This window comes from Agelaius tricolor, unplaced genomic scaffold (assembly GCF_023055355.1).
Source record: "Agelaius tricolor isolate 1412-34295 unplaced genomic scaffold, bAgeTri1.0.p SCAF_10, whole genome shotgun sequence".
Lineage (NCBI taxonomy): Eukaryota > Metazoa > Chordata > Aves > Passeriformes > Icteridae > Agelaius > Agelaius tricolor.
The window spans coordinates 21,801,963-21,827,655 of record NW_027269270.1 but is presented as its reverse complement, the minus strand read 5'-3'; the positions used below and the strand labels follow the sequence as shown (position 1 = coordinate 21,827,655).

Sequence of the window (25,693 nt, the reverse complement as noted above, 5' to 3'; positions counted from 1 at the left end):
TGTGGCCTCTCAGTCTGCTCAGCTCCTGCAGCTGCACACATTAAGATGTCAGTTACAAAAGCCTGAAACACAAAGGCATAACAGGGGACTTAGGGTTTTTTGCTTTGTGAGTTTAATTGAATTAACCTAATTTTTTTTTTTTGTCACAAGAGCCATTACTGCATCTTCCAGCAACATTTTTACTCTTTCAAAATAATGGTGCCTTAAATCATTACAAGTGTTTCCAAATCAGTAGCCTTGTACAACTGCCTCCTTTTGGCAATATGTTCTAGTATGGACTGGAATGTTAATGGCAGCCTGAAAACACACCAGTATTGATGTGTCACATATTGTCTTGATTTTCTGTATTGGCAGATTTCCAGTATGAATAGGAACTTTGATTTGATTTGATTTTGTTTTTTAAATGAATGTCATGTCTGACAGCCAACAGGGGAGCAAATCTCTGCTGTATTCCTAGTTTACTGAGTAGGTACCTCCATATGGATGTCTAATGCTCCTAGTACCATGGACATGGAAAAAAATTTGTCTCCTTTGTATATCACATGTTTTGATGTGTTTGTGTGCATGCACTGGTATCTGTGTATTTGTAAATGCACATACCTCTCTATTGCTATTTCACACTTCACAAAATTGTGAAGATATTTACTTTGTTTCCAAAACCCTCCATGGAATTTCTGTAGCCTGCCTCATTAACCTCATCTCTCCCCGTCTGCTTGACTCTGTGACTGTGTGCACTGACTCTACACTTGGGTGAAAAATCCTTCTCTGTAGCTCTCGCCATCTGTTCCAGCTTTGTGCATCTGTCAGGCCCCTTCATTCCCTACTCCTTTCAAAGCTAGGTTCCAAACATGCATATATTCTGTGCCTCACCTGTGCACATGTAATATTCTCTCTTTCTATTTGCATTCTCTCTTAAGCTTGTGAACATTCCTCCTGTATGCATACTGAGTGTAATTGACCAAGAGGAAATTATTTCTTTGAGGGACATTAAAGTGTTACAATAACTGGAATGTGTGGTTGGGATAGATCTCATTTACTTAATTTTCAAGTGTATAGAAATCTTTCCCATGGCACTGTTTTATAAGAGAACTGCTTTTTAAAGGTAGAGTGAAGCTAAAAATATGAACAGTTGCAGATGACTTTCATTCCTGGGATTTTTCTAATAATTTTCATAGCACTCATTCCAATGAGTGTGGGAACACTCATCTGCATCAGAATTCTTGTTTAATGTCATTAATAATGTCCTTAAACAGTTGATCATAAACTTTCAGTCCATTGTGAGACAGAATACTTTTCAGCTATACAAAGATAGTATGTTTAATATGGAAGATATTTTGCACTTACCATATGGTAAGTTTTTAATATAATTGAAAGTTCTACTTTGCTCAGACTGTTTTGTTTCTTGCAGTGTTTGCAGCACAAGGCTTTTCACGCTGATAAGCCACTGCCACCAATAGAACAGAATCTTTTAGAAATGCTAGAGATGCCTTGTGTGGTAAGAGAAAGGTGTCAGGCTCCTCTGGAAAGAGTAAAAGCACTTTTCCCCCTGAAGGAAGTTGGCAAGAAAAAAGAAGAGAAGACTGCACAAGACATCTTCAAAGACAAGTACGTTAGAAATGTATTATGGATTTTTTTGAAACTTTTTTTTTTACACATCAGGTTGTTTTTGCTGGATGAATCAGACTCAGAATCTTTTGAACAGAAAATCAATGAGTTGCACACTGGAAAAAATGTTGATAGATAGAGAATATTGTGGTGCCACAGAATGTCTGGAGTATCTTGTGAATAGTGGTGCTCATACTGTTGCAGTGCAGGACACAATAGGAACCAGTAAGTTCCTCATGTCTGGGGAGCCTGTACTTACTCATGTAAGTTCCTCATGTCTATATTTGCTGTCACAGAATTACAAAATCCATCAGATTAGAATGGACCCCACTGGAGGCTTCTTGGTCAACCTGTTGCTCAAAACCACCTGTGAGATCTAAGGAGGGATTCATACAGTCTGGCCTTGAAAACCTTCAGGGTTTGTGCATCCTTTCTGGGCAATCTGTTGCATTGCTTCTTGTGTCCTGGTCAGACAGTTTGTCCTAGAGGTGGTTATAAAAGAGTTCAAATAACACTAATGGCGGGGGGGCGTCTAATTTAGCTCAGAATAAATGCCATGGCTCTTTAAATTAGCCATAAAGTTGAGCCTTCCTTCTCAGCATGCTTGATTTAGGTAATTGTCTAGCTTTCATTTTGAATATCAAAAGAAAAGCAGTTTCATTATTATCTGCTGTGCAATTAATGTGGTTTTCTCCAAAAAAAATCAAGCTGTTATAACTCTTCCTGGAACAGCTATTGTTTGAACAGTTTTAAGACAGAGTATTTTTGTTGTTATTGAATATACTGTATTTAGTTTATTTGTGCTGCAGATAGGAAGAATAAATGCTAAATTGATACTGCAGTTTTACTGTCACCCCAGCCAAATCAATTTGCATAAACAAAATCTGCTTCTGAGAAATTAATTTCTTGAAATCTATAATGTAACTAGTGGGTCCCTGAGACATTGGAGTGTTCTCAGTTAGCTCCTTCTTCCTTGATTTTGTCATTTTTGGTTCAGTCCTTTCAGCACTAGGAATGGCATCTTGGAGGGGTGTTGAGCTCTTGCTTAGCTCAGTCCTTTCCTCTGGGTTGGGTGGAGCCTTCTCAGCATCTTCTCTTTGGGAAGACATGACCCAGGACTCCTCAATTTGCTACTTGAGACTAAGACCACATTCCAGTCTACAGACTGGGAAACACCTGGCTTTCTTGTTGTTGTTGCTGATTTTAGTATATTCCTGTTGCCTTGGTGTGTCTGTAAGTTCATACTGATTAAATTCTCTTTTCCTTACTCCATGCCCCAGTTTCTCTGGGTTTATGTACATATGTACATTTATGTGTATATCTTAAAAAGTGGTAGAGCTGTTTTAGAAATAAAAGGCAAAAAATTGGGCTCAAACAAGCTAGAGAGAGAATTTAAACAAAATGCAGTGACCCATTACTGTTAGTTGCTTTAAAATATATCTTCCCAAAAGCATCTGACAAGCAAGAAGGAAGTCTCTTTTGTTTAAAAACTGGTTTCCTTTAGAGGGGTGATAAAAGTAGCTGTAAAAGTAATGTAGATAGAAATTGATATTGGGCATTAAAATGATTTTTTTTTTCTTAAAAAGTTGTAAAGGAAGTGAAAGAATACAGACTCAACTAAACAAAGAAGAATGAATGATAGTTAAGATTTTTTAAAAATTGCAGAAAAATGGTATTACTGTAGTAATGAATGGGACTGGTAGTATTTTATTATTGCTACAACAGCAGTCTTAACTGTGTTTTTCTTCTGTGTTTGGGGAAAAGCTGAGATAATAGAATTTATTCACTGGATAAAGAAAGTGCATCTCTGTAACAATGATGAAGGAAAATATTCAATAACAGAGGCACTTGCACAGGTTGCCCAGAGAGGTTGGGGGTGCCCCTTCACGGCAATGTTGAAGGCCAGGCTGGGTGGGGCTTTGGGCAGCCTGGTTTGGTGGGAGGTGTCCCTGCCCATGACAGGGGTGTAGGAAGTGGGTGATCTTTAAGGTTCCTTCCAACCCAAACCATTCTGTGATTCTAAATGCTATGGCTCTATGAGATTCAACTTATTAATACTAAGATGTAGGTTGCACTTAAGTATTTGGAAAAAGTTGTTTAAAAGATGTCTTAACCGTTATTTTTGTTTTCTAAAACTGTTTTGTATCTCCTGTCATCATATTGACCAGATTCTTCTTTGTTAATTTTTAAGGTCTAATGGGACTAAAGCAGCATAATTGTAGGCATGATATCTTAATAGAGATTTCAGTATTCAGTATTTGTATCACTTTTGCTTAAGATCTGTGTAGTTTAAAAAAAATTCCAATAATATAGAAAACATTTTACTTTTTCCTTCTTAGGTTGGCTGTGGAGAGGCTGTTATCTCATCCAGCTTTGTAGGATGTGAAAGGCTTCTATATTAATGTAGAAGTGGGTGTTTTAAATTAATCTTGTATTTTATTAATTTTTCTCAAATAGTAATTGCACGTTTTGCAGTTTAAAAATACTGCTAATCAGTGCATATTCTAAATGTCAGATCCTTGGCTGGTATAAATGGCTATGGATTCATTAGTTTCTGCTGTGCTGCACTGATTAATGACAACTGTAGATTTGGTCCTAGGCTGTTAAATGCAGCATCATCATTTATTTTCTCCTTCCTCTAATCCCAAAACATTTTGAATCTGTAAAAATAATGCAGGAAGAAAAAGAAGAAAATTGATTGCCATATACTTTTGGAAGAAAATATTCTAGAAGAGAATTTTTGTTGTTCTTTACACCTTTCATCAGACCATGTTAATATACAAGATTTTTTTGTTCCCGTGGAGCTTCTAAACTCTCTGGTGTTGATAAGTATCAGTTTCTCCTTTTACAGAGAGACATACTGGATGTTCAAAACAATCAAGCAACTTGTTCAAGGTTAGCCAGAAAGTCAGCAGAGTTGAGAATGAAGCAAAGGTATCCTATCCTTGTCCTTAGGCATAGCTAAAGTCATCATTTCTCCCAGAGTGATAAGTAAGGTTATGCTGAATGACAGGAGTTGCTGAGGAGAAGGGATTTCATTTTGGTAGTGACAAAATTAAGGACAGAGAAGATTGCTGAAACAAAGTGAGATAGACAGTGATTGTAAAGTAGGGGAGGAGTGTGCTATAGAAAGCAAAAAGGAAGACTCCACAAGTTCTTGCTAATAGTTGATTGCTTCTGTAACGTGCAATGCAGTTTTTGCAATCAGTTGTAATCTTGCACAATGAAAAGTGGCTCCTAGTCCAGGATCTCTGGCTTTGTCCCTACATCATCAAGCAGTTTCTTCTTTTGATAGTAGTAGAATTTTTCAGAAAAACTTGTTACTTTGTTTTGGGATTCCTTGAACACAAATCTTGCCCTTTGGGTTGCTCAGTAGCTTTCAGTCATTCTTAAATAGAAATCAATTCATCTGTGTCAGTAGCCTGACAGCATCTGATTTTCTTCCCCTTTTGTGATTATCTGGATTTTCCTCTGTTGCTGAGATATGCTTTAAAGTGTAGCATGTTACATGTGAGAATTAAGTTCCTAGTTTGAATGTACACCTTGCTCTATGTTACCTCTAAGGACAAAGTAAGAATGTAGCCCAAAATCACAATTAGCTTTTAAAAATAAAAATAGTCTTTTAAAAGCATTTTGAGATGTAGCTTAAAATGTCCAAAGAGAGTTCTGATCTGCTTAACTGGAGTTTGTTGTCAGTTTTTAACAAATACAAGGTGGAAGTTTACAGAGCTCTCATGTGCTGATGGAGAATAGTGGTCATTAGACTCAAAAGCCATTGTGTAAACAGGTTTGTATTAGCTGTAAATTCCAAGACAGGCTCTAGCAGGTAGTGATTGAACAGTAAATTAATGTCCTACTAAAATGGTAAATTTTCACTGACATTTCATGTTTAGAAAAAAAATCTAGTGAAAATACCAAATGTCATGTTATATACTGTAAATTATCAAGGCTAACTCAACACAGACATTCCAGATAAAGTGTTTGGAGATATTCTGTATTTAGAAAGATGAAGGAGGTCTGTATAAGGAAATTCACACCTGAAATAAGCAGGAATAATCTCATACCTTCAACAAGTGATGCCTTTGCTGTATGTGAAGATGAAGTTTGATTTCTGTTTCTACTCTCTGGTTTGTGCAACCCAAGGGAAAAATAAGGCATGGTTGAGTGTTGATTTTGGAACAGTTATGTAATGAAGTTTTAGTTCAGTGTAAATTTCATTAATTTATTGACTCCCTAGTTGGTAGGCAGGACCATCATCTTCAAGTGTTTATATTCATTTTTGTCCTTCTCATTTGCAGTGAAGATGAACCCAGCCTTAAGAAACCAAAAACTGAAGATGAGGAAGAGAGCTTTAGCCTTATGAAACTTGCTGAAGGCAATATCACCTCTGTAAGCATATTTTTACAAATCTGATTATCAAAGGGGAAGATTAATTCTTTAAGTCTATTGTAGTGAATATACAGAATTCCTGATAAAAGGAGAGTTTCTAGCTGAAACATGACTGAAATACTGTCTACTTGTACATTTGAAACTCTGCTAGAGATTGTGAAGACAACTTTCTCTGCCCTTAGGCATGTGTTAACACAAGTTTCCATCAGTCGTGGATATTTTAGGACAAAATTCTCTCCTGGTGTTTAGAACTCTAAAAGGAAAGCCTGAGGATCTGAAGAAAACAAAATTGGAGCTCAGTGGTTGAATTTTGTTCTTGCTGTATTTCATATCTTCTGCAACATAGAAGTTGCCTCTGTGTATTTAATCAAAAGTATTGCTGTGATTTTAGACATTGTTCTCTGCATTAATTGGGGGTCTAAATCAGAAATTTGACTGCATCTTGCCACTAGATCTAACTTAGAATTTTATGGCTTAGATGAAACCTAACTTGTAACTGTGCACCTTCCTTTATTTGATGTTTTCCTATTATAAAAAATTTTTAATACTGAGCTAACTTCTCTTGTTTTCAAATGTGCTGTTCTTTAATTTTGAAAAAAAAGCATTATTGATGCTTATAAAAATATTTGAAGACTAAAAAAGTGTCAGTTGTCTGCACTTTTAATATAATTTTCTGATATTTCCTGAAAAGTGGCATTGCTAGATCTTAAAGAAATACAGTGAGACCAAGCAAACTTATTGCAAAGTCCATGGATTATTTTGACAGCAAAGCATAAAAAAAAAAGTAGGAGAATTATGATTGCTGATAGGAAATTTTAAGCAATGTAGGGTTGTTGGTTTTTTTTCCCCTCAAGTTAATGCATCCGTTTTTCAGTGTTTATTTATATTTGACCTGGTTTTAGTTCCTTTGAAAGATTTCTGCATTTACATGCCCATTTAGAACTCTGGCTTTAAGATGTCAGACTCTGCCAGAAAGCCTAGATGATTTAAGTGCAAGCTTTTAATTTTGAGGTCCTATTGGAGTGGCACACCACTGATTCTGTACCCCTGTGCCTGGGAGCTCACACTCCTTACTAAGCATCTGGTGAGATTAGGGAGGTCCGAGAGGTCTGTGCTACAGAAGATCTCAAAGCTGAACTAGCAGATAACCTGAATTATTGTGCTTCTGTCCTGTCAGCAGCAGAGAAGTGGCCAACTTGTAACAGTGCAGCAGAGTGAGATCATCTTACTCATGTCATAGCCAGCCTTTGCCAGGAGTACTGTGCATTAACACACTTTATAAGACTTGCATTTTTGAGTCTGAATGCGGAGAAGTACATGGTTTCTGTTTTCATATGAAAATAAAAAGAAATGTAACGATTCTTGTTGCCTGACAAGAAGAGAGAGATGGCTATTGGAAGACAATTGAATTGGTTTTGTACTTTTTGTAGGTAGGCAGTGTTAACCCAGCAGAAGATTTCCGAATTCTGGTGAGGAAGAAAAATGCTGACTTCAAAGATGGTAAATGACTTTTGTCTATCTTAATTGTATTAATAGCAACTAACTTTATTATATTAGTAGTTCAGTAAATGCAATCCATTTGTCTAAACATAAGTTTCCAGTGCAATGTGAGTTGCTCTGGAATTTACAGGTTAGCTTGTAGTGCCGCTCAGCCAAGGAAGGTGTTGTTTGTAATTCCCATGTTAATACTTGCCTTCCCCAATTAAAAGCCTCAGGTAGCTGTGTTTGGGTAAGAAGGCACTAGACAGCTACACTGAGGCACCTGAGCAACCCCTCAGGTGTTTCTAACAGGAGACCCCTTGGTATTCCCTGACTTCCTCATTCAGAATGAGCCTCAGCTTCTCATTCCCAGGGTCTTTCTGGCCTGAAGTGGAGAGCTGTTGGGTGTGCAGAGTGTGAGAAACCTGTCTCATGTTGCATGAACAAAAAAGAGACTCTCATGCCTGGGACTTAAATCTTCACTTGCAAAGGTCATTTCTTACTGCTTGTGAGTGAAAGAAAGCACAGGTGAATTCAGAGTGGAGTAAGCAGGTAGTATTTGTAATCTGAAAGTTGAGAGAAGGCTCTGTGTGCACTGACTCTTCTCAGAGATGAAGAAGAACACAAGGCACAGGTCAAACATTGTCTTGTGTGGCCTAAGTCTGAAATGCCATCAAATTATCATTGGTTGTATGGTATTTCCCTCCTGGAGTAGCAATGCAGAGATATATGTAATCCAAAGGTGTCTTAAGAAGAATGCACAAGATGGACGGGGTCCTGTATCTCATAAAGGGTGATTTGAAGGTTGTGGCAGGGTATAAACTTGATCTGCCAAATAGCCATTAATGTCACATTCCATTTTTCAAAGAAAGATTTGCAGAGGTGCTTAAGTGAGGTACTGGGTATTTCAACAAGACCTTTGGTCCTTTTGGATGTAGTTTCAGGAGTGTGTTTATCAGTATATTGAGTTGTGATACAGCCTGTTAAAGCCTGCCTAGCTATTTCTCTCCAAAATTTCCAGACCTGTAAGCTATCTAGCTAGCTTTTTTGCATGTATTTTTCATTAGACCCAGAAGAAATTATTTATTGAAAAAAATACTTGGAGTTGTGTTCTTGAATCTCAGCTCTATTAATATGCAGTAAAAAAGCATTGTACAATACATTAGAATACAGAAACTGTGGAACAGTTGACTACTTTGTTACAGTGATAAATTTCATGTAGGAAAGCTTTAAGGCAGAAATAACTATAGTGGTTATCCTTGAAGATGGTTTAACTAGAAAGAGTGCTTAAATATGTCCACTTGGTAGCTGTGCTGGAGATAACTGCAATACATGGTTGGAAAGTTCTGAAATTGTGAGCAATTTGCTTTTATTCTTTGTGATCTGCTCTGTAATGATAAGGTGTAGTTAAACAGAATGTAGTGCAGTCACCCATTTACAGGAGAGATAGAAGCCACTATAAATAAAAACATACTTTGCATATTATCTTTTTCTTTTGGGTAATCCTTTTTGTGCTTCAGAGCCTTTTAGGTGGCTTAACAAATTGAACATTGCAGGCATGTTTTTAATGGCTTGCTATATTGCACTTTGGTTATGTAAATAGTAAATTCTGCCTTAAAACTATTCAGTGGTTCTAAGGGATTTTTTTGGTATAATTTTGTCATTTAATGATGAATTTTTTTCCCTCTGCTAGAACATAAGACATAAAATTTCTTTGCAGAAAAGGATAATCTGTGGGATTCAAATACTTATTTGTAAAAAGGGTAGCATTTTATGTGTCAGGATGCAGACAGGAGAACTGCTAAGTTGCATTCTGTTTTTCTTTCTTGTATTAAAAAAATATCTGCTACAGTCTTCCTAACTGAAAAGGGCTTACATTCACCTTTTAAAATAACAGCAGTCCTTTCATTGGGAGGAGAAAGGTCTTTCAACTGTTTGATTTGAGGTGGGTTGTTTTTTAGTAGATAGAGAAGTTGTAGCAGTAGGAAGAGTTGTACTTTAAATAGTGACGCTACAGTTGCTTTTTAATTCAGCTGCAGGTTAATGGCACACCCACACCAAAATTATAAAGGTAGCAGTACCAGAGGATGGCAAGGTGATTATTTTTCTTTTTCTTCTGAAACAGCTTGTAGGAAGTCCTGATGGTATATTTATCACTAAAAATAGGTACCAGTATATTTCCTGCAGTGCCCTCACTGGGATGCATTAATCAGGGTTTGCACCTTTCATAGCAGAAGTCTTAAGTGGAAGTTAGTCCATGTCTGATGCTGTGTGCCATCTTTGCCACTAATGCCTAAATAATATCTGCAGAAAATCAAAGATTTTCAGATTGGTAAGGGTCTTAGAGATAAGTTTTCTGGACTGGCAGCTCAATTCCTGAAACAATAATCAACTTTGGATTTACCTGAAAACTGTGTCCTTTATTAGTAGGGAGCTGCTTAAGTGAAGTTGGTGAGATTTGTTTGATGGTTTCAGCTTACTGGTTAATGCTGATGCTCATGTAACTAGAATTGTGTTCCCCTCTAGACATCCTTTCTTATTTGCATTCATGGCCAGAGAGATGTCATGTTATGCAGGTCTTATTTTGAGCAAGTCACAAGTGTAGAGTCATCACAAAGAGATGTCCCCTGATAACAGCTTCTGACGTTTTTGTCAATGACTGCACATAAAATAGATTAGTTTACCTGAGTAGAATCTAATTATTGCTCCCAAGTGTGTACAATGAGTTTCTCATTGCTGTGGCTTTAGAGAAGGCTTCAGAAAATGCAGTCAGTGCTTGCCGTCTTTGTAATGCCAAAGGAGTAGCCATGTACTGCCAGTTCATCCTCCTGTTTGGAGGTTTCCATCCGTGTCTGCATCTCTGGAGAGCAGATCATGTCTGATGTGTTGTGTTATATTTTCATAGGCTTCTGTATAAGATAGAATCAGGGGAGTAGAAAAAGGTATTGACACATGCACAGTATTTTCTTTGATTTGTAAATTTTCTGTGTGAGTTTATAGGCCACATTTCATTGCATCTTACAGTACTCCTGTCTGAGAACATGATGTTGAAAAAGTTTTTTTTTTATTTACTGATTTTTCAGCTGGGAGAGAAATCTGCGTGTCCAGAGACAAATTGCTCTAAGCTCTCATTTCTATATTTATAGTAAGTTAGTTAATATTTTTTTCCTAGGCATTTCTAGAAAAACATAGCTGAAAGAATCAGTAACTGAATGTGAAAAAGGATGATATTTCATTGCAAGATTTTCTGTAGAGATAAGTATAGTTAATTACCTTTCTGGAGCTAAGATAGTTTTTTAAAAAGCTAATACTGCATTTAATTCTTTGTTGGCATGTTTTTGCAGTTTGTCTGCATTTTTTATCTTACAGAATGTTTTTGTATATTTCAGAGACTATTCATGCTCTACTGCTAGGCAGGCCAAGTGCAATGACTGGTTTGATGAAAATGATTCAGTCATTAGAAGGGCTTTTGCAAACCAAATACTTGAGTATATAGAATCACTTTGAAGTTTTCTGTATATCTGCTTCACAGAGAAGATGAAGCCAGGTTTGTCTTTGAAGAGCATAGTGATTGGGTGAGAGTCAAAGCTCTGAGTTGCAACAAACAGAATTTGAATTAGATGTTATGGGGAAAAAGATAATAAAGATCACAATGATGGGGCTCACATAGAAAAAGGGCCCATGAGAATTGGAGACTCTCCATCTTTGGAGCCACACATAACTCAAGTCTGCGGAGCACTGAGGCACCTGTTCCACCGTGCACCCTGTTTTTAGCAGGGATTTGGGTCATATGGCCTTCAGACATCCAGCCTCAATCATTCTGACTCATACTCAGAGGACATTTAGAGACACCATTTCAAAACTGAACAGCACCTCATAGGGTACTGGATTAGTTCCAACAGCCAACAGCTCTTGGTCTTAAAATTCTTATTTCTTGGCTTAAAGATGAAGGAGGTCCTTAAAAATTAGTACAGTTTTCAGTTCAGAATTTCTTTCTTCTTTTCAGTTCTAGAAAGATGGTACAGAGCAGTGTTTTAAAATGAATTATCAGGTGACTTAACTGATTTGTCAGTGAATCACACTTTAAGGACTGTCCGTGAATACAAATCATTACCACCAGCAGTGTGTAAATCAGAATATTAACAACAGGAGCCTTTTGTATAAGGGAAGAAATTTTTTTTAACCTGATTTTTTTTTTTGGGGGGGGGGAATGCCCAAGAAATCAAGCTTGGACTGTAATATAAACAATTTTGGCTACTATTATTGTGTAATCTGATTGGTATAGTAATCAAGACCAAGAGCTGAACTGAACAAACATGAAAATATAACTGCACTTCTGTACTGTAGCTGTTCAGAGATAACAAGTGAATATAATTGTTCATGGCATATTTCACAGAAAATGACAGCACTAGTGAATGTATTTTGGAGTAGCAAATGTATCTGAATGCCAGAGGGGAAGGGATTAAATTCTGCTAGAACTAAAAGATCTTCTATTCTGGGATTTTTTTTCCCCTTGCAGTTCTCTAACCCTTAATAACTATATTTGTTATCTAACCAGTCAGGTACAGTAGAAAGAGGCAAGAAGAGATTAAAATTTCTTGGGATGTTCTGTAGAATGTGGTGGTTATTAGGAGTGCTGGAAATTCCAGTTAATGCAAAATGTAGAAGTCTGTTGTTTGTTCACTTTCTTAAATGTGTGTGGAGTGAGGAAGTTGGGAGAGAAGAAAAAAGTTGCAATTACACAGGAGTGGCTGAATGGGCTGTCAGTTTGTAACTTAAGGGCCTACTCCTCATAACATCAATGCCTGAGATTTGTCTGGGACACATCAGAGTTAATGCATATCACAGCTTAGTTAAAAAGCCATCTTTATGCAGAACATGCTTTGCTCCAAAAACAGGGACATCTATTTTTTGCTGCATCCAGACCCAAAGATTCCGACTAATGAAAAGGCAGCAGGAAATCAACGAAGTTCTCAGATTAGAAGTCTAAAGGAACTTCAAGAATTTCCTGCTATAATCCTTATCTTCGGTCTTTAGTATTACTTTTGGCCCCCTGAAATAATTTGGTAGTCTAATCAGAACATAGGAATTTTTGTCTCTTTTAGTTTCACCCATCATTGGCCTATCATTTAAGGGAAACCCAATGGATAGAACCAACTTTTTAGCCAAGATACTTCAGGTTGTTAAGGAATGTGACTTTAAATGCTGTTGCTATGTAACCTGTTTGCTGCCTATATTATGGACTCTCAGTGCCTGGTAAAAGATTGCAGGTTTCCTTAGGTTCCTTACAACAGGTTTCAAAAGGAGGCATTTCATAGTCAGTAGCAAGGAAGTCTTCTGGTGGCTGCCAGGGCAATCAAATGGAAAGGGATTTAAAAAAAATTAAATGCAAAAGAAGTAGTAGAGTGTCTGATAATTTCAAACAGTATGCTGGAATCTTTCTGACAATAAAGACTTTTATTGCACCCTTATAGTGCCTAGGGTTTTAATTTAACACATCAATGAGAAGGCAGTGTTTAAAAACAACCACCACCACCACTGAAAACACCAGCAGGACTTGCTTTTATTAGTGCAATTCATAAGAAATTAGAACATTTAATGAGAAAATCATTAACCATGAAAAAAATTGACTGACTTAACTTGGGAAGCTTAAGTAGTTAGACTTCAATTTAGTTTGTCAGCTACTGGTGAAATAAATAGAGAGTGAGCTGATTACCTCTGGCACAGTAGGCACTTTAGCACACTTTCTTGTGCTGTAGCTGCTGTTGGGCAGAACCATTATCTGCCTCCTTTTCTAGAAACTGTCAAAACCTAGTGGAAGAATATCAAAAATGCCTTGTTTCAAACTATGCAGAGATATTGTCCTTCAGATTCAGTTCAATTAGGCATTTTATAGAAAATTATATAACAGCTGGTGCTGTGCAAACTCACAAGAGCAGAGAGGAGCACGGTACTTAAACAATGTCTCCTTCTTAGTGTGCTTACTTCTTGTTTCTTCCACCACTCTGGCAGGTGATTTTCTTTGTTGATGCTTCCATAGCTGAGATTCTTGAAGTGATGTCTATGCCCATAACATCTGGAGCTGGGAAGGGCCATAGATCAGGGGAAAGGTTCTGCTAATCCACTGGCTGGTTTTTTACAGTACAAGAACAGGGACAGGCAGATGCTGAAAAGCTTTCTGCTTTGGTCAGAAAGCTTTCCTGAATCTTCTTCCTCAATGGCAACAACACCGGTAATCTCCCTTGATAGACATCCTCTTTTAAGGATTCTGAGAATTTGTTCATTTTTTCAGTTGTTAAAACTTAACCCTTTACCAAAGGCTGATTTAACTGCTGGTGTGTGTTTCAAAAGATCCTGTTTATTGTTTGTTCTTAACCAAAGTCTTGGCTCTTGTTTTGAGAGAGGCAGGGCACTATCAACTCCCTATTCATTCTTTTTACAGTGCTTCTGAGTTTATAGATCACTGTTGTATCCTCCTCACGCTTGTTTTTTTTCCTGGCTGAGGTGTTTGTCAGAGGGTAAAATTGGACAGTTCCTTAACTGTAAGTAAACACGAAGAGAAAGTAAATTACTAAATCTAGCAGAAATTAGCTGGGATTTGCAGAGCTCTTGGGTGACATTTTCTCTTGTCTGTTTGCAGTGGTTTACAGCTACCTGCGTTTAGGAGCTCAACAGTAAGGGTAACACTGGTGTTCCCCATTTGTTGGTACAGGTCTCACTGTTTACCTCTGCTCCTTTCTGTCAGGCCTGCACAGTTTATAATCTCTATAATCATAAACCTCTTTGCTCTGATGAAAAATTATCAAACTGCCTGTACAAGAGACAAGACATACCCTGATGTCAATAACAGCAAGGTCTTTTAACTGCAGTCACCCTACACCTGTTGGTTTGACATTATTACACCTTTCTCATAAATTTAATGCTTTCATTGAAATATGCATTGATTGCAAAGGATGTTTAGGGGATATGCTTGTGTTGTAGAACATTAACCTCCCTAAGCTTTAGGATTCCAAATTTTTATCAAACAAGTTAGGCCGCTGCTTTTTTTCTTGGCTTTCAGGGAAAAGTATGCCTTGGACATGCTTGATGTTCTTCCTAGTATATCTGGCTTTTCCAGAGAGGCTGAAATTGTCACTAGCTTATATAACAATTATCAACTTGCATAGCTTGAGGCAGTGTGGGTAGGATTAACTACTTAGGTGCCTGTGGAATAGAAAAAGAGAGATGTAAAAGAAAAGTTGGGTTTTTTTCCTTGAAAGTGTGCATTCTTTTGTTTGTTTATCAGTTTATTTTTCCTTGTCTTCCAGTGAGTCAGCAGCTGATAAACCGCATTGATCAGTTCTTGGAAAACAAAGGCTCCCAGTACTACATGAAAGGGATCGACTGTATCAGAGCTTTTAGAGAGGAGGCCATGAAGGTAATGTCAATGTATGAATACTCTTACCTCTTTCAAATTAAAGGCATGATAGGGCTGTTTGCTTGATAATTTAACTTTAAATATTTCAAATTTTAGAAATAGAGTTGCATTTTATGGAGGTTTTTATTGTTCCTGGAATGGGGACTAGCCTCTCTGGTATTACTTGCTGTTGTTTGTCTTTGTTTAAACATAAAACCGAAGGCCTATGAGCTGATGCCTGTGCTAGTTAAAAGTACAGTCCTACAGTTTTCTTATTCAACAAAGCTAGTTACAAGCAAGTCTTTCTAGTTTTCTGAGAGGTGCTTTTTGTGGCTCACCACTCCTTAGAACTCAGAGTTTTAATAGAAATAAAACCCAAATTCTGTAGAGACTTTTGTGTTCACCATGTTAAATGACTTCATGAAGAATTAAGCTTGCTTTAATAGTTCTTGCTTACAGTTGCTGTTACATTTTTTCAGCTGTCCAAGGTGCAGTGCTTTAATGACTTTCTGCAGTCCCTGAAATCAAAGTTGGAAGATAAAGCCTTATCTGATTTCTGGGAGATCATGGTACAAGGTAGGATGGCACTGAAAAAAAAATAGGCAATTTCTAACTGTATTGCATTTATCCATTAAGTAAGAAAACTTCATTAGCAGTGGGGCACTTAGATAACCCCACTGCAGCATTTTGATATGCTTCATTCCTGCAGCCTATTTAAAAAAAACTTTCATGTTGCAGCTTCCTTTCCTTTTCTGCACTAATAGTTTTATATCAGCATTATTCATAGTGCATTGCCAAGTCTTGTTGAAATGGTAAATTAATTGTGGAAGAAGAGACAAATTAAATGTTATGGGGTAAGGAGAAGAAGACACAATTTCAGCTGAATTTCAGAATAAATGGAAAAAACTCATGCATTAGAGCTATAAAAAGATTCTTGTAGTTTAAGCTTCCAAAAAGTCATAGATAGCATTGAAATGTGTCACTGATCATTTTGTATTTAAGTAACCTGAAGGACAGAATATGTGGTAGTATGACACCTACCTATGATTAAACTGGGAGATACAAGGCAGTGCCATTCTAAAAGACATTCAGAGACTACACAAGTGATAAATAAAGGAACATTTTCACAAATAGAAAATGTAGCGGACTAAAAAAAATCTTTTACATCATAGTCTTGTTTTTAATTGGAACCAATGCTAAGGAAATCTGTTAAATGCCCAGCTGTATCTCTTTAAGGATGCATGCTATAAAATGCAGTGATGTGATTTTGTGTAGTACCATTCAAAGTGATGAACTCCAGACATGCTGTAATGTCTGCTTCGTCCAGCGTTGAATTACAGGATGGGAATTTGCTTAGCAATGTGAAAAAAACAGCACAGGACAACACTGACAAGAACATTATATTCAGTAGTGCTGTAGGGGACCTTCTCTGTATAAATTTGGGAAAAGAAACCAATAAACTTTGAAAATAGCAAACTTGGATCTTTCAAAGCCATGAATAATTTTTAGTTAGTATAAATCAGAGTTTTTGACAAACGGAAGTATGTTTTTGAGGAAAAAATCAAACAAACCAACAAATACAAAGAGAGATGATATTTTTATACAGCATAGATTATCTTCCTTTGAGAACATGGTGAAATGAAATTTGATACTTAATGCATAATCTGGCTGCTCTCCTTAGGCAGCTGAAATTGCTTTTTACTTGCTGCTAACAAGAGCAGAAGTTCTGTTTTCTCTCATTTTTGCCACATGACCCATCCCCTCTTTTCTACCAAGTGTGGTGTGCATTGGGTCTTGTCATGAGTGACTGCCATCACCAAAAGAAGGTGGATGTAAGTTAATGAGTTAGTGGCTCAGAAGAAAGGCAGAGCTGTTTGACAAATTCCTTTGTTCATGAAACCCTGCCATGTGGTTCTGTGGGCACATGAAGGTGATTCTACACTTACACTGCTGCTGAAATTTTTATGAATCTCCTATTCTTTGCTCTCACACCCACAGCTGCTTATTCAGGCACAAGCATTTGTATGGTCAAGTGATGAACTAGACTGGAAAAACTATTGGGGTCAGAATAAATGGAGATTTTTTGGAAGGTTTTTTTTGGAGAGGTGGGACATCACTACACACAGTGGTGCTGCTGGCACAACCAAGGAGCAAAGTGGGGCAGGACCAGCACTTTGGTCTAATCACAGCACAAGTGTCTGAATGCTAGGAGTTAATTTTTTCTGAGGACCTAAGAGCATGCTGTGAATGACTAAAAGTGCAATTTCTAATAGATTTTCAGCATTTCATCTGTGATCTATGATTTCAGTGTCTCATTAGTTTGATTGTCACAATATTAGCAGCTTCCTAAATGGATACTTCCACAAGCTTATGAATATGCTCATTAATTTATTTTTATATCATATTTTATATCATAGTTGACTCAGTTATGCAAGTCACATTTTCCTTTGAGTGATACTCTTTTTTTTGCTGGTGATGATGACACATCCAGAAGTTGGAATGGGGAACGTTTTTTTTTCACTTGTAACATTAGGTGAATTTTTGGGAAGCCTTCTAATGGTATTTTTGGGGTTTTTTTTCCAGAAAGGATTTCTTTGATCACTCAAGATGAAGCAGAAGGAAGTTTGGTGACAGGTGAAGAGGCTGAGAAGGTATAATTTTTTTTAATAAGCATCTGTTTGTATAGAGCTCTTGCTGTGGAACTGAAGAGTTTCTCATGTGGATAAATCTTCAGCTGAATGAAATAAGATCCATGTGAAGAAATAACAATGTTCATTTGCCACACAATTGAAACTTCTGCATTTCAGAGCAAAATTACCTTAGCATGTACAAGTTTTACTATAATTGGTCTTTAAAAAGTAGCATGTATTGAAATGATCTGAAAATATCCTCTACAAAGAATAGGAACTTCAGCAACTCAGTGTAGTGGAACAGCAGAGTGCTATTTACATATGTAAGATCACTATTTGAACTTCACAGAAAGAAATATGTTCTCACTGGTAGCACGAGTTCAAAAATATGATACTTTTTAAAAAAGGTTTTGTGAACCCCAGCAATTCAAGTTGTTGTGGCTAATTTTCACCATACATGCAGTGATACCAATATTTCCCCTTTATGCAGCTTTCGTGGATGGGTGGACATCATACATAATGCTGGGGGTATTATTGGTGACCATATTAGATCCTTTTGGAAATGGGAGTTTTGGACTATTTACAGGTATAATTTCTACAGATATGTAGCATTTTAGTAACTACAGTGATGAATGAAGGATGTCCCAGTTACAAAGGACTGAATTGTAACAGGCAGAATGATGCCTCCTCTTTGGAAGGAAGCAGAATTCAGAGCTGCAGTCAAAAATGATATTTGTGTGGAGAGGATAAGATGGATGTTTTTGTATCAGGCTGCTAGTTTAGGAGAAAGGTCCTTGTATCACAGACCCCCCCCTGAAGGTGAAACTGTGTCTAAAATCACCATTTTGCAGAGAAGTAGCTTTTATAGAAGATGCCACATTGATTTTTGCAGCTTCCAGGCCTTCCATAAGCAATAGGCAGAAGTGGGTAGAAGTAGGTTCTCCGTGATTTAGTTAATGAGTAGAAAAACGTTGTATTTTAGAAACTGCTTTTTTCATCTGTAACAATTTACCTCAAGGTGAAGAAGGCACAGAAATGTCATGAAAATGAAAAGCTAACAAACTAGAAGTCCAGAAAGCTGAGCACATGTGCAGGATACAAGTGACAGAGTATGATGATTTTTCTAGACATGAAGGACCTACTGGCTATTTATCATTACACATAAAGGTATAGAGCAACTTTTCCCCCAGTGGTAGTTTTAAAGACTATCAGCCTTTTTTATGTACTTCAAGTGCTATGAAATTACTTGGAAACTTCCTAAGACAATATTGTTCTTGAGAACTGTGCTTTCTAGTCTGAAACTACCACTGATGCTCAAAGAATGTGCTTATGCTGTGTGAAATAGCCATTGTTCCTTAAGGAAATCTCTACTAACCACAAAGACCTTGCAGCATACCATTGTCTTCCCTGTGAGCTTGTGGTGGTTAAAAAACACTGTGCCTGCATGGGAATGCAGCACAAATGAGAGTATCAAGGACTGGATTCACAGCTGCCAGGCTAAGCTGGAAAAGGCACTTATAGGCTGACTGCAAATTTACATTTCTGTTTACCATCATCCTGCAATCACCATATATTGCAATACAGGAAACTATTTTGTGACTGAAGGTCATTTTGTGATTGATTGAGGGTCATACAATAGCCATATCTTCTCATTAAATTGGAGGAATACAAGATATTGCATGAAATCAGTTTTGCAGCAGAGTTCTCCAAGATGGCAGTTACCTTAACTACCAGAGTAATTGGATTGCATCTCTTTGCTAACTAAGCAGTTGGCAATTCCAGATATTCACTAGATAACCATCTTCCCACACACTGTCCAAATCCAAACCCAGAACCCTAATTCCCATTGGCTGTTAAGGGCTCATATGACTTTTTCATTAAGAAAATGCAAGACTGTGTATTCTTGGAGAAAGATCTGCAGGGATAGAATATTTTATCTTGGTATTGTGGGGCTGGTATAAAATCTAGTCCTCTTTGGTCCAATTAAACCCTGCCACAATTTTCCTGTGTGATACAAAGCCAGCATTTTCCTAGGTCAACAGCAGATTGCAAAAATGGTTCATTTATTTGTTGTACCAAAGGCAATACCCTTCATTTAAGTGTTATATTGGATTTTTTCAAATATCTCCCAACAGAATAAGATGCAAGTTTTCTTCACCTCTGTAGAGGTTATGTGCAAGCCTGTAGGTCATGAGGTTGTCTGTCAGTGTTGGCCTTTGTGACACAAAAGCCCTTTCTCTTATGTGCTGTTTACTAGCTGCTAGTAGTTTCAAGACTGTTTTGTCTGTAAGATTACAGGTTTTGTAGGGTTGTTGTCTGCAGGAAAAAGGAAGACTTACCAGGCTGCTTATTAGACAGGTCAAACTTTCCTTTTTCTTTTTGCTTGAGGTGGGTTATGCATGCATATTTTCCTATCACTGAGAAATTTTTTTTTCCCTGTAATAGTGGAGATACTCTTTTTAGAGCATGAGGATGGTAGGTTAAAAGAGCAGGAATGTCAAGTGCTTTTTCTGGTTGCTTTGGGGAAGATAATGGATTTCAGCACAGCTATTATATGTAATTTGCTTTTGCATAAATGTAAAACAGGTTTTCAGAAAAAAACCCAGCTTTGGATGTTCAGCATTTGATGGAAACTTCAGGTTTCAATTTACTGCAAATCTTCATTGTACATTTCTCTAGCTTTTAGCTTCCTTTGCATAATTTAGCACGAGAAAGCTGATTGTAAAAATTTTGAAAAATGTGCTACTTCCAGAAATACCAATTGACTCTTAATTAAATGTGAAAAAAGGAAATTTGATCTGGCACAGAAAGCCTTTCAGAGCTGACAAATGTCATTAGCTTTTAGTTTCATAGTATGTGCTTTATATTACTACTAGATTAAGAACTCTTCCAACAAAAAAGATAAACCGACGTACAGCATGCTGAAATTCTAATTCCTTCTGTCACATTCCCTGCCTTTCTTTTTTTTTCAGCTACAGAATCTCTATGATAAGTTAAACTCAGCATGTTAGAACATGAATGTTGTCTGTGCAGTGAGATTTCTTTGTTTCTCTTGGATGTTGCTGCTTAGGATGTAGGAAAGGTCTGACCTTTGGTCACTGGGACAATGAGGCAGAGGTTGCCTGTCCTCTGTCGTTGGTGTTACCCAAACATGATGTATTTACTTTTCATCCTAGAGGATGCAACAAGAAAGTCAGAGTTTTACCCCATGCCTAAAGCTGTCACTGGGGTTCTAGAGAAGGATCAGAATATTTTATTTATTAAAATAATGTTTAAGCTTTTCACCCTAGAAATGTATGGTCTCAGAGATTGATTATGTTAATAGGGATCCCATGGCCTCTTACACAACCTCTCTGATACAGTTGAAGTCCCCAGCTGAACAGCAGCTCCCTTTTAGGAGCACAAAAGAGTTATCTAAGCAGGTATTTATAGCCTGTGTAATGTGGCTATTTTCTGCTTAGCTGTTCTCTTTCATCATCTGGAGTTATAGTGAAGTTGTTTCTGACTTTAAGGATGACAGGACTCCAAGTCTGGGAATGTGGCTTTTCCTCGATAGCTTCATGCTTATGGTTTCTTGGGGAGCAGGGCTTGGTGCATTTTAATAATGATTAAAAAAAGATTTTCTATTAAGGATGTTGATAAAAAGGTAGTAACTAGGATTTGTAGACAACTGGAGGCTTTTTTTTAAGTAAGAGTTAAGTATTGCCATTTTTCCCTACCATTTTAATGTTTTGGGTTTTTTTAGGCCAAGAGAAAAATCTGTGAAATAATTTTGGAGGTGGTTGTACTCCAGATATTGTCTGTATGTTTTCAGTTTTTATAGTATCTGAGCAACTTACCTTTCTCTTCTGTTTATGAATGTCATGCTTTAAGAGAAGGGCATATGGTGAGTTGTATCAGCAGCTACGGCAATGTAATTTTACATAATGATTTTCCATTTTTAAGACTGGCATTCTAACCATCTTGCATGTTGGAGGAGTTTTTTTTTAATTGATATCTTTGTTCATTTGGTAAATGTTAATTGAATTAAATAGGGAAGCTTAAAAATTCAACACAAAACTAGAATGCTGTGTGTAGGAAACATCTCAAAGAAGCCATTGGTCACCCTCATGTATGTACTCATATCACTGGGGGTCAGGGATTTTGTTATCCCTGAGCATTTTGTAGCTACACACAATATTTCTGAAGAACATAAACCTGGTCAAACTGAAATGGATAAAATTTCCATCTAATCCAGAATCCCATCTGACAGTGGACAAAAAAGGATGGATAGAGAAAATGTATAGTCCCAGGCTGCAGCCACTGATGTCTCAAAAACTTCTTGTGCCTGAGGTTGTTTCTGTGGACTTAGTAGACTTCAAATGATTTCTATGCATCTTTCTTATCTCCCCCTCAGCCTAGGGAATAATGTTTGCAGCATCCTTATCACAGGGTTCTCTCTACAGCCCTCTACATGTGTTGTCTCAAGAACCATATCCTTATGCCTGTTTTTTTACACACTTCACCATAAAATCCTTTAAAAGCAAGTCTTATGAAGTTTTTTGTAGTTTAATATGGTTTTGGAGGGTGGAAACCAGAAAACACTTCCTTCCTGAATTTTAATTTCAGATGGCTTTGTTTTGATATACAGAGGAGACATTCTGTGAATTTAACATACTTTTTTTTTTTTTTTTTTTTTTTTTTTTTTTTTTTTAGTTCTTGGCTCCAAAGGAACAGAAAAATGAAACTCTGCCTCCTACAGATGAAGGTGGTGATGATGTTGATGATCTGGTGAGTACCATAAAGATGGGGTGTGGCTTTAGAGTTAAGCTGGAAAGGTGCAATGAGAGAGCCAAATGCTTCTTAAAGCAGTAGATATTAGAGTGCCTGGCTTAGAAAACACCTAAGGAATTGAATCAGAAGAGCCACACGAAATTACTTACTTGCTATTGTAAGACTTAGGCAGGTGTGTAATTTCATGATGGCAAATACTATACTGTGTGATGTAGTAACATAGGTGTTTACAGGGGTGAAATGTGTCCTCTAATATGCTTCAAAAGAGCCAGTGAGCCACTCATTTAAAAGTGGATTGGTATAATTTACTATAATAGCTTTTTAAAAGGTTTGTAGATCTTGAACTGCTATTTATGTGGGTTGAAAACTCAAACATTTTTAAAAAGATGTTTTGATCTTTTGAATTAAACTTCTCTATATAGGCTTGCTGAAATTCAAGGATACCAGGTTTTTTAATAAATATTTTAGCTATCTTTTACAGGCTGTCTCATTACAAATCTGTCTCCAAGGCTTCAGCTGATGGTGTAGATGGTTTTAAAGAAGCTTCGATAACAGACAGATTTCTACATTTGGACTGTACTTTTAAAAATCTATAAATTGCACAGATGATTATGTGAAGATGAGATTTTTTTCGGTTTGTTTTTGGACTTTATAGAAGATTAGCACTGAATTCTGTGCAATCTGTTTATGTTACATGATAAGGATTTCCAAATTTGCTTGGTTTTCTTCAGCACTAAACACATATAAGAAATTACTTCAGTGCTGCTTCTTTCAAATCTGTTTCTTCTGTTTGCAGCTGGACATGATGTGACCAGTGATATATGGTGACTGTAGAAGCGAAGTTTTGGAAGAGATGTCTCTGTGAGATGGGGCCCAAAAAAAGATGCTAATGAGAACACAGTACATCCATCTTTATTTTCTCAAATGAGAACAGAAATCCCAGAAACGTTTCCAGCTGGTATAAATGGCATCAACTTTCAAAACTAGAACAGAAGATTGGAATTGTCTAAAGTATTTGGGCAGTAATGATAACTTTAAGGCATCTTTTTTTTTTTTTCTTTTCTTTAGAACTGAAGTTAGCTTGTCCTTTGTATTGCTTTTAGCTGAACACTACTAAATTTAATGAGAATCTGCTCTGGTGCCTGAAATTCCTGTTGCATTGCCTGGGAGGGAAGACAGAAATGTCACAGCAAGGTTACCACGTAATATTTAGTGAGTTACCACTGAATATTTAGTGGAGGTAACCCTATAGGTTTATTGTTACAGAAATGAAAAACTCTCTGATTTTCATGCTTTAAAAAAACCAACCAACTCAAATAAACAAAAAACAAGGTAGAGCAAAAAAAACCCAACAAAGCACCATGAAAACCACCACAGAGGCTGGGTAGGAAAAAATTCTAGGTCAGGGACTCACAAGTTCATAGTTTGAAATACACAACAGAATCTAAAGCACACAGTAGAGCCAGGTGTGCTGATTTTGCCACACTGACCCCAGATCAGTAATTATGGTCTTCTCTGCACTATAGGTTCTCTATCCTGTCGGCTCAGCAGCAGCCTAAGGTCTCTGTCCCTTTCTGTGACACATTTCCCTGTTTCAGGGGCTGGGATTTTTGATTTTTTTAGACTTGTAACTAGTACAGTTACTGTAGATGCTCCTGGTGCTGAGAGGAGAATGAATCAGTTCTGTGTCCATTCCATACACTGCTGAGAGCTGCTCACCCAGAGCAGAAGAGTCCCTCAAAGCTGTACACTGACAGCTGGGATAGAGAAGTGATAATAGTTAACACTGCTAACCAGGATGGAGTAATGTCTACACAGAGCAATCCAAACTAGTCAAATAGTGCTTAGAAAGAGACATTCAAGTCTGATTACAGAGCTGAAGAGACAGTAATGACACCTTCACACCTGCTTGTCTCTTAGAACCAGATTCATTCCTTTAAAAGCTGGTGCTTCATTATTATAAATGTATAAATGTACTGTGCAAAATGGTATTAAGATCACAAAAAAAAAGGGAAAATCATGATCTTTAGTTGGAAAATGTTGTGGAATATTTGCACTTTATACTGGCCAACAGCTCCTGTGTGGGAAATATCAATTGCTTTTTGCCCCTACTTCCTTACACAGCAACCTGCTCTCTCCTGTCTTACATCCTATCCTGACTGAATTGAAAGCATTTCTCAAATGCAGATGGCAGAGAGCAAGTGATTTTTGCAGACCTTATAGCTTTTGTATCACCAGAAGATATTTTTCTCAACTGTAAATAAGGATTATTTGATCAGTGTTTTAAAGGCCAATATATGGAGTATGCTGGCTGGGGGTTTCTTATACACTTTATTTGGGTTTTTTTGTTTAATAAAAATATTTTAAAGGTCAAGTTTTGTCTTCAGAGCCATGTTTGCTAAAATCAGGTGACTACTTATGCAGTGCCTATAGGAAACTATCAAAAGCTCCTTTTCTGGGCCTACAATGCAAACATTGAATATCAAAATCCCTCCACAGAAGCAGAGTATACTTACCCTGTTCTTTACAAACTCTAAACTTTGCAACACCCCCCAGTAAAGTAGTTTTTAATACATTGCAGTGATGATGAGACAATCTTGGGTCAAGACCACACAGAATATAGAGCCTGGTGACCAGAATATGGAGTTACTTTGTTTCTTTTGATTTAGTTGACCACATTTCTAGACTGTATTGCTTCTGTCAAGGAATATACATTTAGTTCATGGAGAATTGCTGCTGCATAGATCTTCTTGCTACCTTCTTGCTACTTCTTGCACAATATGTACAGGTAGGCTCAGTGTGGTGATGGAGTTGCTAGTACTGAGAAGAGGAATGAAAATTTATGACTCAAAATAAATAAAAGTGAATTCTTGGAAGGCAAGAAAAGCATCTTTCATTCTCCTCAGGCTTCTGAGTTCAGTCTTCAGAAGCTTCTGATCTTGGTGAGGTCTGTCACATCAGCAGCCTGATTTTACATTTGTTCTTTGGCAAAGGGCCAGCTTTCAGGTTCTCATTCAATGACTGAAAGAGATCTTGCATTTAATTTAAGTTCACATTTTCAGTTATGAGTCTGACTTACTGTTTAGTGGGCCGACTCACTGTTTACACTGAGAATTCTCATTTTCAATTGCCATACTGACCAGTCCTCAGAAGCACTAGAGAAGTTAGTTGTTCACTTCAAAAGCAGCTTTAAAGGAAACATAAAGTGCATTTGTTTTCCTGGAAGCAGCAGCACATCCCTCGTAATGTACTTTATAGGCAGAGAAATTATCAGAGTGTCTACAGAAAAGAAGACTGTATTAGAATTAATTAGAATCTTCCTTAATTAGAAGAGGGGTGTGGACTAAAAAAAAAATATTTTGCAGTGTGGACCTTGGGAGGTGGAGAATATCCAAAAGTATTATACCAGAAAGGGAAAGTA

The 25,693-nt window shown here is 37.1% G+C and overlaps 1 protein-coding gene across 2 annotated transcripts in view; it reads left to right on the top strand.

Annotated features, from left to right (window-relative positions):
- XRCC5 (X-ray repair cross complementing 5) overlaps positions 1 to 24,646 on the top strand; it is a 49,874-nt gene extending 25,228 nt beyond the window's left edge. For both annotated transcript variants that reach the window (XM_071435197.1, XM_071435196.1), the window contains 8 exons: positions 1,409 to 1,605; positions 5,904 to 5,994; positions 7,425 to 7,494; positions 14,781 to 14,890; positions 15,349 to 15,445; positions 17,453 to 17,520; positions 22,195 to 22,269; positions 23,069 to 24,646. In XM_071435197.1, the coding sequence (XP_071291298.1) occupies positions 1,409 to 1,605; positions 5,904 to 5,994; positions 7,425 to 7,494; positions 14,781 to 14,890; positions 15,349 to 15,445; positions 17,453 to 17,520; positions 22,195 to 22,269; positions 23,069 to 23,083 (723 nt within the window). In that variant the 3' untranslated portion in view covers positions 23,084 to 24,646. The remainder of the gene's footprint in view (positions 1 to 1,408; positions 1,606 to 5,903; positions 5,995 to 7,424; positions 7,495 to 14,780; positions 14,891 to 15,348; positions 15,446 to 17,452; positions 17,521 to 22,194; positions 22,270 to 23,068) is intronic.
- The last annotated feature ends 1,047 nt before the right edge of the window (positions 24,647 to 25,693 follow it).